Source organism: Vigna umbellata, chromosome 1 (genome assembly GCF_029865625.1).
Source record: "Vigna umbellata cultivar VRB3 chromosome 1, Vumbellata_1.0, whole genome shotgun sequence".
Classification (NCBI taxonomy): Eukaryota; Viridiplantae; Streptophyta; class Magnoliopsida; order Fabales; family Fabaceae; genus Vigna; species Vigna umbellata.
The window spans coordinates 56,765,201-56,780,747 of NC_142165.1; the positions used below are offsets into that span (position 1 = coordinate 56,765,201).

The 15,547-nt window shown below is 34.8% G+C and overlaps 1 protein-coding gene across 9 annotated transcripts; it reads right to left on the bottom strand.

Annotated features, from left to right (window-relative positions):
* Positions 1-926: 926 nt before the first annotated feature.
* On the bottom strand, positions 927-4,426 carry LOC148205847 (protein DECREASED SIZE EXCLUSION LIMIT 1-like). 9 transcript variants are annotated; one of them, XR_015783383.1, is made up of 7 exons: positions 3,755-4,426; positions 3,351-3,627; positions 2,813-2,974; positions 2,459-2,521; positions 2,289-2,360; positions 2,143-2,195; positions 927-1,120 (listed from the first exon to the last, which is right to left on the bottom strand). XR_015783383.1 is itself a non-coding variant. In XM_088103888.1 (7 exons), the coding sequence occupies exons 3-7, from the start codon at positions 2,914-2,916 to the stop codon at positions 1,078-1,080; spliced, it is 339 nt and encodes a 112-aa protein (XP_087960014.1). In that variant the 5' UTR covers positions 2,917-2,974; positions 3,351-3,627; positions 3,795-4,394; the 3' UTR covers positions 927-1,077. The 9 variants fall into 9 exon arrangements, 3 of the variants coding, with proteins under 3 accessions (XP_087960014.1, XP_087960013.1, XP_087960015.1); XR_015783381.1 differs by having other exon boundaries at positions 2,143-2,199; XM_088103888.1 differs by having other exon boundaries at positions 2,143-2,199; positions 3,795-4,394.
* Positions 4,427-15,547: the final 11,121 nt, after the last annotated feature.

Below are 15,547 nucleotides of genomic sequence, written 5' to 3' on the forward strand. Positions count from 1 at the left end.
TCCTCTCTTCAGCTCTTCCCAAGCCATAGCTCGCCCTAGCTCGAGAGAATGTTTCCTCTTGCTAAATGAAGCCCACGAGCAAGGAACCCCTAAGGCTGTAGCTTGGCTTCCACTTCTTACAAAAATGCACCGCATCACTAAAGTTGGAGACCCAAAAGCCGGTCCAATGCAAGGTACAGCGCATCCAAATCTTACGGCTCAATCTACTACTCACAGTTTGAACCCAGCAGAGAAAACAAATGCAATTGGCAGTTGCTCCCTCCACCACCACATAATGCTGCCTGCACCACCCCATATCAATTTTGCCCTTCTCTAAAACGGATGTTAACATCCGTTTCACCTTCAACGGATGTTGTCATCCGTCCGTTCACATATTTTATATTTTAATTTATTGTTTTTATTTAAAAAAGAAAAAAAAAATCTTCAACGGATGTGGCGACATCCGTTAACGGATTGCCACATCCGTTTTAATAAAAGTTTTAAATTATTTTTTTATGGACAATAATTTTAAAATTTTAAGAAAACTTAGAAGTGTAGGGACACTACACAAATAAAATATTTTACCAGGGGTTTTTTTCTGCATTACCGGCGGTTTTAACCCCTGGTAAATTCATTTCCCGCGGTTGGCAAAACCACTGGAAAAACCACCGTCACAAAGATTTCCGGCGGTTTTGTTTGTAACTGTCACTATTTGCGGGGATTTTCAAAAACCGCCGTAATTTGCGGGGGTTTTCAAAAACCGCCGTAATTTACGGGGGTTTTTACAAAAACCGCCGGTAATTGCTGAGGTTGTAATAAACCGTCGGGATTTGCGTGGGTTATCAAAAAACCGCCGGTAATGAAAATAGTTTAATTTTTTTTATTTCTCAAATGACTTGATTAATGTGATTAATATAAAATATGTTTAATATTAAATCAGAATAATGTAAAACCAAAAATAATTATTATTATATGAAATAAACTGTAAAATTAAAAATACAATTAACTTGTAAACTTAAGAAATAACAAATGTTTGTCCTAAAAATTAAAAATAAACTTCTACATAATAAATTAAAAAGTGTTATGCAATAACAATTATCACTCTTGTTCTTCATTTTCTTCATGCTTCTTTATCATATACCTACAAACAAACAAATCTATGAGTGAGCTAAGCATTCAACAATTCAAACCTTATAAGAGAATAATAAGCAAACAATAATATATATAACAAATGCCCAGAATTAAAGTTTAGTGAAGATTGATCACCAAAAATTAACATCAATAACCAAAACAGATTATTATATAGACACAAGCAGAATTTCTATATGATTTTTACCTTGAGTGTCTGGTCCAAGTTTAGTTTCTATTAACAAAACAACTATCAACAAACAAGACACTTTAGCCCATAAACATAATGCATTCATACACAAATCAGATTTCAATCCCTTATCCAAGTCATATATAAATACCATTATTTTTACCCATCATCAAACATTTATAAACAATCTCAACCATATATAATCATCACACATTAACCTTATATACTCATCATGCATATTCAGTTATATTCCCCAAACAATCTTAAACCCAAGCTAACCACCAAGAATTATTTCCTGTTAATAAACTCTAATAATCACTATTACATAAAAAGTGAATCCCTTTACCAACTAGTTCATAAATAAATTATAACTCATCTTTTCAAATTCATTCTAACACATAACTTGATAATATAATACTATACTAATAAAAAAACACACTAATATTATTATGACTTTTAGTGTCATAACTTAATAAAAAATTATACTATGGTTTTTTTAATGGTTGAAAATGGTATAAAAGTTTATAAAATTTAAACTTTTTTATTTTTCTAATATATACGTGTGTTTTTGTGTAAGAATGAGAATGTGTATTGGAAAATTTGAATTGTATTCCAAAAATATTTTTTGTCCTGTCCAAATGTTCCTATAAATTTTTTCTTAGCCCATTTGAGCCATGAATAAAATACGTTTGAGGTATGAAGGAGATTGACGAGGGAAAAAGGCATAGTATATTTTGTTTTCATTTATATTACCACTAAAAAAATCAATTAAGGATTTTTATAGAATAAGTTAACAATTTCAAAACTAAAAGGATAAGACATTTGTAGAAGTTGAACTACAACACCTTGACAAACCGGCATCATCAAATTCCCAAACTTTTACAGTTCCATCCCTACCCTGGCTACACATATACAGAATAATGAATATTGATAAAGCAAGAATATACTTGGATATTAAAACAGAACCGAGATCAAGTAGAAAAGGATGCACCTGGCAAATTTATTGGTTCTGAGGGAAGAAGCACAAGCAACAACAACAATACCATGTGCAGCACTATGTAACCTGCAGTATAAAATTAATTTGTACCATGGATCATATTTCTGAAAATCAACGATATTCTTCACAAATATGAATGCCAAAAAAATTATAGAACTAAGCACCATGCAGATGACACGGTTCGATGTTGAAGGGTATCCCAAATTCGGACTTCACCATCAGCAGAACTGCAAGCAAGAAGAGGATGATGCAACTAATTATTAAGTGAAACTAATTGTATACGCAACCAACTAAATCAGGGAGTTCTTGTGGCACACCGATGGGTATGGCATCCAAGGCAACTCATCATTTATTGAACACAGATTTTACTTTTAGTGTTAAAAACTATTATAAAAGTAACTAGCAGCCAAAGAAATGCTTGATAGATATTGGATGCCAATGTCCCATACCCAGGGAAAAAAATGTGTACCAGAGTAATGCCCATAAAATAAAAAACGACAAACAATTGCAATGAATACCCGGAGAATAATATCGGCTTAAAGGGATGAAAAGAAATGTCTGTGACCGAAGCTCGATGGCCTCTTAGCACTGCCACGGGATCAGGAGGTGGTCTTCTACTCATTCTTTGTTCTTCTTTATGATCCACTTGAACTGAACTGACAGTAGGCTATCCAGCTCACCTATATTGACTTGTCAAGTAAAAAAATTGAATTTCCTTAGCTATCATCGAACAGGTTTTACGATGTTCTAATTTCAGATTTCTATCCTGTAAATCACTGAATTATAACCAATGTTTTAAACTCGGCACTTTCACACAAATTTAAAACATTTCACTTTCAAAGTTCTGTTTCTCAAGTTACTAGTAGCCAGCACATTCACAAGAGCAAAATACACATTATCAACGAAAGTTGGATTGATTTTTTCTCCATTGTCACAGCAGAAATCGCAAGGAAGTCAAACCAGAGCATAATTTTGAATATAGAGAGTTTAGAGTTGCCACTATTCTAGAAACCTATAAAAAATTGTAAAGATAAAACATGATGCAGTAGTACTTACATATTTCTTGTGTCCATAGCCCTCATCATCACGCTTCTCACAGCAAGGCTTTCGGTAGCCCTCTTCCTGAGGTGGATGCCCATAATCATTCTCAACACCTCCTTGGCTCCCATAGCTAGGTTTCTCATCATACTCACTCCTCCCTCCATAACCATACCCATTGTCCTGTTGTTGTTCTTCCCCATACCCAGATCCATATTCACTCCCCTCCGTTTTTTCACTATACCCGGGTCCATATTCAGAACTTTGATAACAACAACTTGACTGCAATATGTACCTAAGGAATATCAAAGAATTGCAGAGAAACCTCAGTTACAAGGATTAGAAGAGTATTCTATTTTCAGTTCCCCAAACATACAATTATACTGGAATGAACATTAAAATAGGGGAAAAGCATATCGTACCACATACAAGCAATCAATCCCACTAAAATAGCTTCCATACCTGGAATTTCTTCTCCTCCACAACCATACCCAAAATCATGGGACACCGGAAGAAAACCCCATTCAAATCCCTAAAAACAGAACCCGAATTCAAACTTAAATAAATCGCGAATTCCATCCAAGTCTCTGTTGTCGCTAAAACGCTGGAGAACGAGATCCTCGCGTCGTGAAAACGCCGCGCTTGAGTCACCGGAAACTCGCCGTGAAGACACTGAAACACCGTTGTTGCGAAAAAAGTTCCCCTACCACCACACCCACGGACACAGGCCATCGCACCACGGATTAGGTATGACTCTATCAACTTCTTCCGCAACGGGCTTCCTTGTTTCTCTTCTCGACATATTTCTTTGCAAGTTTAATTGCGAAAGTGGAATCAAGCCCAAGAGCTCCGCATCTTGTTTGAAGATGAAGAAACAACTCCACACCTGGTTTGAAGATGAAGAAACGACACGGGGAACAAATAGAGTTGGGAGAAAATAAGACCAAGAGGCAGAAGCGGGAATGAAGGAGTGGAAAGGACACTAGGGTTAGGGAAAAATTATTCTAAAATAAATAAATAACTAAATATTAGGGACGGTTTTATTATAAACTGCCGGAAATTAGTTGAGGTTTTAAAAACCGCAGGAAAACAACCTCGTCTAAAATGTATTATTTTTGTAGTGGGAGAAATGGTAAGAGATGCAGGGAGAAGCTTTTCTTATTCTTGCAGTATGATGGAGCGTGGCTGGAATAGATTTTTCGTGCCCGTTTCAAATGCAGATTTTTGCTTTCGGATTGTTTATTCAAGTATTTTATTAATAATAATAAAATTAAATTATTTTGATTATTATTTAAATAATAATATATAAATTAAATTAATAATAATTATTTTATTAAATAAAATAAAATTAATTTATAAATAATTAAGTAATAATTTTTAAAAAGATTAAATAATATTTATATATTAATTTAAAAACTTGAAAAGACTAAAAACTTAAAAAAAAAAAACTAAACGGATGTGGGACATCCGTTCAAGAGAAAATGAAGAGGTGTAAGATATTTTAAAATATAAAGGATAGTTTTGGAATTTAAAAAAAGTGTGGTGGTGCAGGAAGAAATTTGTGGTGGTGTAGGGAGTAACCCTCAATGCAATTCGATCAACCCAATTTTTCAATGTAGAGGCCCAATCTTGGAATTTCAATTCAACTATGAACAAAAAAAAAACAATTACCAATTAAAGACAAAGACAACATTTAAAAAAATTAAAAACCTATTTAAGCAAAATAAAGAAAATAATTTTTTTTATTAAAATATTTTCCAAAAGTACTAATTTCCTATTTATTAACATAGACTAAAAAAATACTCCTAAAAACCTATTTTTAACTAAAATTCTACAAATCTAAAGAATTAAAAGAAAAACGTAAAACTAGCCCAATACTAAACCATTAGAAACAAAATACACTAACAAGAACATTTAGACATAGAAAAATAGGTAAATTTGGACATTTATCATTAGCCTTCTCCATCAAGAGATGCGACCATTTTTTTTTATTTTACTAAATTTCTCTCTTATTGTTGAACATTCTATCAGGAAAATCATCCTTCTCATTTTCAACTACCAACAACTTGTTTTTAATTATTCAATTTCCTCCTTAATGACCTACACAGATGAAGATGTAGAAGCATGATATGATTGTCTCCCATTCACTTTGGTTGACTCAAACCCAACCTATATACCTTGTCTTTGTTAATTTAAGCAATTTTACACCTAAGTTGTAATTCATTAGATGGAGATGCTCTTGTAGTAGATGTTGATTGGGATGCTTTTTCCCATGCATTGGTGAACTCTGCATATAAACATCAAAATAAAAATGGTAATACATTGATAATATTATATTTATTTGTGACTTAGATCAACAATGATGATCTCTAATCCATCCAAGTTTTGTCCTTCTTTTGTTGGTGTTTAGACAAAATAGCTCTGATGGTGTAGGAGATTTTCCATCGAACTTTGTCTAAGATAAAGTGAACAAAAATATTAACAGTTTGCTTGAGTCTGTTCACAAGTTTAAACAAAGTAATATTTAGTTATATAAACTTATCATTGTAGATAGTTAACAAGTACATATAAATATCAACCAATAAATCAATTGCATATGGAATGACCTATTTTTTGTAGCTACTTACATTTAAACAAAAATTATTTTATTCAAATAAACTCTCAACAAAATTTTAAGACAACTATGTTTTTGTTCATATGGTGCCAAATCAGGAGAAAATATTGTTTAGAAAAGAGAAGATGATGAAGATAAGGAAATTTTGATGATTATAAAAACAAGTCTAAGAACTCAAAATTCAAAAGATATTGGAAGACTTGTATTTTAGAAATTAATATTTTTTTAATAAGTCATATAGAAACCAAATTTTATGTAGGACTTAGTTTAGAGAATCATAAGGTAGACCTGCAAAAAGATCACTCATGAAAGCTTTTAATTTTCCAAATGACTTGTTTTCAGAAAAGACTCTATGACAATCAATTATTCATTTCTGGTAATCAATTATCACATCGAGAAAATGTTTTTAGAAAACTGATGGTAACCTCCTTAAGCTAGGTTGGGCCAAATCTTAGAAGGATGCAAAGAGGTGGTCCCTATGATGGATATGGTTGCAGAAATGGGTGGTGAGGTGATAGGCTCACGAATTTTAATGATACGATGAAGATGGTGTGTAGTTTGAAGGTTCAAGGAGAGGTTAGGCGAACTCCATCAGGTAGGTGACTAGAAGGGCCTCTATGGTTGTTCTAGTCTTGATCAAGGAAGAATGAGGCTACAATTTGGCAACATAACATTACTAATTACCAAGATGGAATACAAGGGTGGAAACACCCCTATTTATAGGCCAAGGGTGTCTCCTTCTAACCCTAAAGGCATGATCTCCCACCTTTGCTCTCATTGGTAAAAAAAATGAGGCCTTTTAACCTCTCTAATGAGGGGAGGACATGTGGCCACTCACAAAAAACAATCCTCTCCATTCCTAGGGTGTCATGTGGCCACAACTAAAAGAAAATCCTCTCCAATGGTAGAGGGACATGTGACCACTACCAAAAAGAAATCCTCTCCACTCCTAGGATGTCATGTGGCTTCCTTTTATAAAGTTAATCCTCTCCAATGGAAGTATGACACATGGCACACACTTTTCACTTGGTTTCAATATCTAACTTAAGAAAAATCTTATGCTACTTAGGCATTAATACACTAGTGCAAAAAAGGCTTTTAACGTCTGTTATTTAGGGCTTTCAACGTCTGATCGCACCGACGTCTTCTTGGAAGACGTCAATGTAGACGTCGGATATTACAAGTTATACGTCTATATAGACGTCAGACAGTACAGGTGAGACGTCTATATAGAGGTTAGATAGTACAGGTCAGACCTCTATATAGACGTCGGACAGTACAAGTCAAACGTCTATATAGACGTTTGACTGTGGGACGACCGACGTTTAATGTCCTGGAACAAATCTTGTCTCTGTGATCCATTAGACGTCTACATGTGCACTGACAGACGTTAATAGACGTCGGATAGTGCCATAACAGACGTCTACTTGGTGTTTTTTTTTTAAATTATTTTATTTTTACAATAAAACGACACCTGAAAAACAAAAAATTGTCCCACAGCATAATATAATATATGTTATGCGTTTCAAATTAACAAAGTGCTAAAAAACAATCCAAAACCTAAACTATCAAAAATTAAAGTTAAACTAAATGTAAATGTTCAACAACAATAACAAATCTTCCTAGGTCCATCTTTGGAGAAGATAAGCTGCCCACTCTTATCTTATCTTCATAATTGCGTCCTCTGGTATAGGAGATGTACGCTTAAAGCGCTGCAAAATGAAGAAAGATTCATTATGTTTGCATATGTTCAAAGATGGGTTTAATTTTCAATGAATTGAAGGTAAGCATCATTACCTTAATCTAGTCATCTGTAATGGCAGCTCGAATGATGGTCTTAATCCAAGACATGACATAGTAGTCACATTCTCATGAATCTAGCTGCTTGTTACACTAAAATGACAAACTAAATAGTCAAAAATTTAGATCATTCAATAATATAGAAAATGAATTAGAACTATAAATACTTACAACCTTTGGATACAGGATTTGAACTAGCTGACCTCAGGCTTTACCCACAACTCTATTTACATTGAAAACACAAGGTAATATTAATATAACTATATTTATCATAAAAATTGAAGGTCAACATGAATTTGAAACATATAAAAAGAAACACTTACCCTTGAAGCATGTTTTTCAAGTTAGTTTTCATCTTCCTATGTAGCGAACAAAACCATATAATTTTGCATTGTCTAGGAATGATGACCATCAGCTCCTAGTAGACCTATCATGAATCATAAATAGTTAGTAAACTAATTAAGTAAACCTTAATGAACTTTTACATAAAACAACCCATACCCATCAATGTATGGCTCAAGGTATAAGTCTTTATTTGACTCAGTCATCCATGTTTGCAAATAATTTTGATTGGTCTCAATTGTGTTACCAAAAGGTTGGATGGTTTGAGGATCAAAAAGTCTGTACATGGAAGACCGACCTTGGTCCACAATGACTGTGTCCATGTACCTAAAACAAAAAAGTTAAGTTGTTAGAAACTAAGAATCTAAACATAATTAATATGGAAGACAAAATTAGCTATCTTACATGCACCACAGTTGAAGGATGGAAGACCATCAATAAATCACATTGGACCTCTTACTAGAGCCATGGCAAGGAAAAATCAAGAAGAAGAAGGATCACCTAACACTTTACTTCTATGGAAGGCTACTTATGAAAATCCTTCTTCTCTTGTCTATCACGAGCTTGTTTGAGCCTTCATATCACAGAACCTTTTTTGTTTAAATTTCATTTTGGTTTTTGGCTAAGTGACTTGGGAAAATGCTCTTAAAGCAATTCCAAGATCACATTTGAACATTGTAATAGTGTAGTTTTGTTTCCTTAGTGTGGAAGTGTGTCAAGGGGCTCCAAGTGTCACTTGCACTTTCACTTAGTGTCGTCTAGCATTTACATTTTGCATCTTTATTGCTTTATTTAAATTGCTTGTTGATCTTTTTGTTTTAAGTCTCCGTGGTATATAGCATTGCATAGCATCTAGATAAACCTTCTTTTGGCTTTTAGGAGCATTTCATTAACATTTGAAAATATTTTGAAAGATTTCTACCTAGAAACTAAGGTAAAAGATAATTCTAAGGAAACTTTGGTTAGGAAGAACTTGGTTTCTAAGCTTGTCCACTGTGACTCACCTCTTCTTCCTAGGAGCTACTTGGAAACATTTTTGCCTCTAGAATCTCTTTAGAAATCTTTCACCAAAAACAAAGAAAGTTTGTGAAAATCTTTTCACTCATTACTTGTCAAAATTTAAAAAAACCTTGTGAAAACCTTTTCTCCATACTTGACAAGGATGAGTCAATCTAGTGTCCAAGGAAGTGTGAGACCTAAAAGTGAGAGCTTACAACTAAGAGAGGAATTTGAGCAAAAGTTCCAACAAAGGCACAAAGAGATTAGTGAGCTCAAGGATATGATTGGTCAACTTTTGATCAATCAAGACAAGGGTAAAAGGAAATAAGGGTCTACACATAGAAAAAGAGAATACCTTGGAGATACATCCTCTCCACCTAGTGAACCTGAGCATTATAGTACTCATCACAATGATGACCACTATCAAATACCTCCTAAGAGAAATCATAGAGTGAGAAAACATCACCCAAGGGAGCCCAAGATTGATCTTCCTCCCTTCCATGGAAAAGATGATGTGGAAGAATATCTAGAATGGGAGATGAAAGTTGAGCAATTGTTTGAGTGTCACCAAATAGATGAGGAGAGGAGAGTAATTATGGCCTCTTTAAGCTTTCAAGGTTATGCCTTATATTGGTGGACAGCCTTGGTAAAAGATCTGAGATTGAGAAACCTACCTTCCATTAAGTATTGGAATGAGTTGAGGTCTGCCTTAAGAAGAAGGCATGTGCCAGCTTACTATGATAGGGACTTAATGGACAAGCTCCATAAACTCCAACAAAGAAACATGACTGTTGAGGAATATAGGCAAAAATGGAGCTACTCATGTTGAGAGCTGGAATAAGAGAGGAACCAAGGATAACAATTGCTAGGTTCCAAAGTGGACTTAATTATGACATAAGAGATAAGGTAGAAGTCTTACCTTACAATGATCTCAATGAATTATTCCAACTTTGTGTGAGGGTGGAGCAACAACTCAAGAGGAAAAGCTCCACTAGAAAGGACTACCCTACTAGTTCTAGCCTTAAGAAAGAATACAAGAGGGAGGGTAGTCTATCTAAGCCAAGGTATGATGGGTCTAGGGAGAGAGAGAGAAAAAGAAAAGGTTAAAGAACCTTCAAGAGACCATAGAAGTAAGGAGACTAAGTGCTTTAGATTTGGGGAAAAAGGGCACTATGCATATGAGTGTCGTAATAGAAGGTCAACTTACATTCTTGAGCATAAGAGTGAAAGTGAGGGTTCGACATCTCTGAAACATCCACTTCTGAAGAAGAAGAAGAAACTTTACCTTGTGATGGTGACTTATTCATGGTAAGAAGACTCCTTGAAAATAAACATGTTGAGCTAGAACAGTCACAAAGAGAGAATCTATTCCACACAAGGTGTAAAGTTTTTGAAAAAACATGTTCAATGATTGTGGATAGTGGATCTTGTTGTAACTGTTGCAGTTCAAGAATTGTAGAGAAGTTAGGCTTAACTACTACTCCTCATCCTAAACCTTATAAACTTCAATGGATCAAAGAGGATGAAGGAATAGTAGTCAAAGAGCAAGTAAGTGTACCCATTTCCATTGGAAAATATGAAGACCAAATTGTTTGTGATATAGTACCAATGGAAGTTGGGCACATATTACTTGGAAGGCCTTGGCAATTTGATAAACAAGCTCTACATGATGGAGTCACCAACAAAATCACCATTCAACACAAGGGCAAGAAAATTCTTTTGTGTCCTCTTACACCTTCACAAGTAAGAGAGGACCAAATAATTCTTAAGAAGAAGTTGGATGGAGAAAAAAAAAGGGAAAATAGGAAGGACAAGAAGGAGAAGAATATGGGATTGGTAAATAGTGCCTCAACCAAAGAAGTTGTCCAACCCCAAACTTTGAAAAGTTCTAAAAATATTTTGCTTGGACAACCTCATTTTCTTCTCTATTGCAAAGTGGCACTTGTTTCAGTAAATTATGAACTTGGTTCTCTATCAAAGGGGTTGCAAAAACTTTTAAAAGAGTTTGATGATTTATTTCTTAAAGAGGTACCAAGTGGTTTACCACCTTTGAGGGGAATAGAACATCAAATAGATTTGGTGCCTGGGGTAAGCCTTCCTAATAGGCCAGCCTATAGAACCAACTCCATGGAAACAAAAGAAATAGAGAAACAAGTTAATGAATTATTGAATAAAGGGTGGATCCAAAAGAGCCTAAGTCCTTGTGTTGTGCCTGTGTTGTTGGTTCCTAAGAAGGATGGATCTTGGAGAATGTGTATAGATTGTAGGGCCATCAACAATATAATTGTCAAATATAGGAACCCTATTCCTAGATTAGATGACATGTTAGATGAATTACATGGAGCAAACATTTTCACCAAAATTGATCTCAAAAGCGGATATCATCAAATAAGAATTAAAGAGGGCGATGAATGGAAAACCGCTTTCAAGACCAAGTTTGGTTTGTATGAATGGTTAGTCATCCTCTTTGGCTTAACCAATGCTCCTAGTACATTCATGAGATTGATGAACCTTGTCCTTAGGGAATGCAAAACAACATTGCACGCAAACGGAAAGTTTCTTGAACATCTTAATCGAACACTTTGACCCCTTCTTCCCACAACATTTTCAAATCATAAATTAAAGGTTTCAAGTAAACATCAATGTCATTTCCAGGTTATCTAGAACCCGATATCATCATGGACAACATGACATATTTTCTCTTCATGCACAACAAAGGAGAAAGATTGTATATCATCAACATAGCTGGCCATGAATTGTGTTTGCTACTTAAGTTTCCATAAGGATTCATACCATCAGTTGCAAGTGCAAGTCTTAAGTTTCTTGGATCTACACCAAATTCTGGAAATGTCTCATCGATCTTCTTCCATTACGGTGAATCAGTTGGGTGTCGAAGAAGATTATTGCACTTTCTTCCGGCAATGTGCCATTTAAGGTTCTTTGCATCTTCTTTAACAGAAAAAATATGTTTCAACCTAGGTATTATAGGAAAATACCACATCACCTTAGCAGGTGCACCATCATTACCTTCATCACCAGTGTTTCTGTCATTTTTCTTTTTAAACCATCATAAACCACATGTTGGACAATACTTTAGCGAAACAAACTCCTTTATGTAAAAAACATAATCATTAGGACAAGCATGTATCTTTTGATATTCGAGACCCATCAGACATAAAATTTTATTTGCCTCGTAATTACGAATAGGTAGAGTATTATTTTCTGGAAGCATCTCCTTCAACAACTCCAACAACTCTGTGAAACTTTTGTTGATCCATCCATTCCTTGCTTTTAAACTAAACAACTTCAAAGTTGTAGACAAACATGTAAAGTTCGAGCATCCTGGGTACAGCGGGTGCTCTTAATCATTTATAAGAGAATCATAAAAATTAACTCTTCCAAAATTATCTTCACCATCATCACATATCATGTCCTCTAAATGATCACTCAACCATTCTTCCACATAATCTGTTTCTCGTGACGTGGTAGGTTGGTCTAGTACTTCTCCATACCAAGTTTAAGCAGTATAAGTTCTCATTATGTCGAACATGAATAAATGGTCACGCATATTGCCTAAGTCTTGGAGTATTTGATTAAGACAACGAACATGGACAAAAACATGTCTCGTTCACAGACTTTGCATTATGTTCAACATATTGCAAGAACTCCGAAACACCCTTTTCATATTCTTCACTGATATGACGTTCATTCATCCAGCTTCGACCCATACTATGTTGGTAACATACTTCATCAGTTTCAATTTTTGAACTCTCACAAGGTTAGGCCCTACCCATTCAGAAAAATTATTTTTCATAATTTGCTAAGACACGTGCAAAGAAGTCTAACATGATAAATTGGATAAGATTTCGGCAGCATTTCGCATTGGTCTTCGAAGTACACGAAATGAGAGTGGTCAGGGATGATCACAATCAAATATGCATCTGGAGAACAACACAAATAATCTGAACCGAAATTTTATCAATGTTATCCATAAACTCCAACATACATGTTATAGCAAACAATGAAAAATAATTTTCCCAAATTATCCAATCGAGCAATTCAAAATTTAATATAAACTATTAAAAGATTAATCGTTTGTATTAAATTTCAAACGGGAACAAGTTTCACTCAATGATTTGATACTTATAATCAAACATGCCAAATCATAATAACACAGCAAAATTTATCACATGCATATTCAAAACCCAATAACATGCATACCCAAAAGCCAATAACATGCATACCCAAAAGCCAATAACATGCATACCCAAAAGTCAATAACATGCATACACAAAAGCCAATAACATGCATACACAAAAATTTTTCAACAAGAAAGCTAACCTTCTTAGCAGATTAAAAACGCAGTGGAGGGAAATGGAGGAGTCCACATTCAAAAACGCAAGAATTCGCAGGCCAAAAATGGTCAAAATCTCCGCCCAAGAACACGCGAGAAACTAGACCAAAACACAATGATAACTGATGGACAAATTTATGAACACCAAAATATGATGTCACAAACTTGTTTTTCAATCGGCAAGTGTGACCGAATCGTTCAAGTAATAAACTTGGTAAGACCAAGTATCGTTCTTCCCAAAGGACTCACGGCCTAGTTTAGTTATGTGGTTTCTTGATTAGCTAAGACTTAAAGACGAAATATTTGGATTTTATATGCAAAAGACGAAAATTAAATATGTATGCATGAAGTTTTGATCAATGGCAAAAAGCAAAAGAAAACACTTTCAATGAAATTATGTATGAATATGTTGTTGGGGTCAATTTCATCTTATCCACTCTCATATATTTTAGAATTCAACATTCAAATCATCATTGTTAATGCCACTCTCTAAAGTACCTTTCAAGAAGGCTTCTCCCTAATCACGAGTTCATACAATTCCTAGCATTCCTAATGATCAGTTCATAAGTGCAGGAGCTTAACGACAACCAATATCATATTGGGAGAAATTCCCCGGATCTAGACTTCCCCGTACGCGCCTATCGACAAAACCAATAATCATGCATCGAATGAGTTAAACAATGCAAGCATTAAGCAAAGAGGAAAAACCCTAACTAATGATGAAAGAAAGCATAAGTCTTAATTAAAAGATGTAAAAACAGATTCCATATATGAGAGCTTCAAAAGATTACATTGATTCCCCAACAAACATACAGAGTTTAGTTCACCATATTCATGGTGAACCTAGATGAATTACAATGAAAGAATGAAAGATAAAACCCTAAAAAGGTGAAGAGGAAGCCTCAGCATCCAAGATCCTCCTTCAAAGGGGTGGAAGAGAGAGTGTTTGCTTCGTTCCAGCCAAAGATACCTAACCCTAGGAAATCCTAAAGCTTATATATTATTCGTAAATTACAGAAAATTAGGTCCAAGCCCATTAAAGTGCCGCTCAGCGGTAAAATACCGCTCAGCGGTGAGTGCGTGTCACGTTTCTTCCCCTCAGCGGCCATTTTGCCCCTCAGCGGTCCTCCCGTGAGCTCCTGAGTGCCGCTCAGCGGTAAACTGCCGCTGAGCGGTGACTTCGGCTTCTCCTTTTGCACTTTTTGATGTCTTTTCTGATTTCATCTCTCTCCTTCTTCACTTCTTTCACCAAATTCACCTTAAAACCTGCACAAAAACACTAAATCAAGCATAAACCTGTCCAGCTCTCTTTTTCTGAAAATATGAGAAAAGCATGATTTCAAGCTAGTTTCTAAGTATAAAGGTTGCTTTTAGTATCAATTTTAAGCATGAAAATAACAGTTTTTCAACTGTTATCACAACCCCAAACTTAGAACTTTGCTTGTCCTCAAGCAAATAAGATGTAACTCCATCTTCAACCAATTCATATGATGGTTCACTTCATTCAAAAATCTTCTTTTCAAGATAAGTAAAAACATCAATCAAACTTATGATCAAGATTTCAATCAAGATGTGCACATGCTTTAGTGTTTCACAAAATCAGTTAATACCCAACAAATGCTCTTTTTCATGAATGACCAATCAATTAAGCATGGATGTTCATGTGCTAATGGAATATTTCCTCACTAGGTAAAGTTTCACTCAACACACAAGTGTATAAAGGTAATCACTCATTCACTCTACTATCACAATGTCACTGAATCAACTTTGCCTTTCATTTTACCACAATCAAAAACATTCACAAGCATGCATCATCACAAGGACTTTTCAATGGCTTATAATGTGGCTGGGCTAACAAGAAAATTGGTTTTTCTGGATCACAAAATCCTTGAGTTAAGAGAATCATAACAACACAATCATCTTATTCATTCCCAACTTTCTTTTGCCTTTGCATTGAGCTTTGCTTCTTTTTCTTTTCTTTTCTTTTTCTTTGCATATTCTTACTTTTTAGCTCTTAGCTCAATGCTTTTCATGTTTTCCCAACAACCCCAAACTTGAACATTTAACAATACACACAAGATCTTCTACTTAACTCAAGGTAAAGAT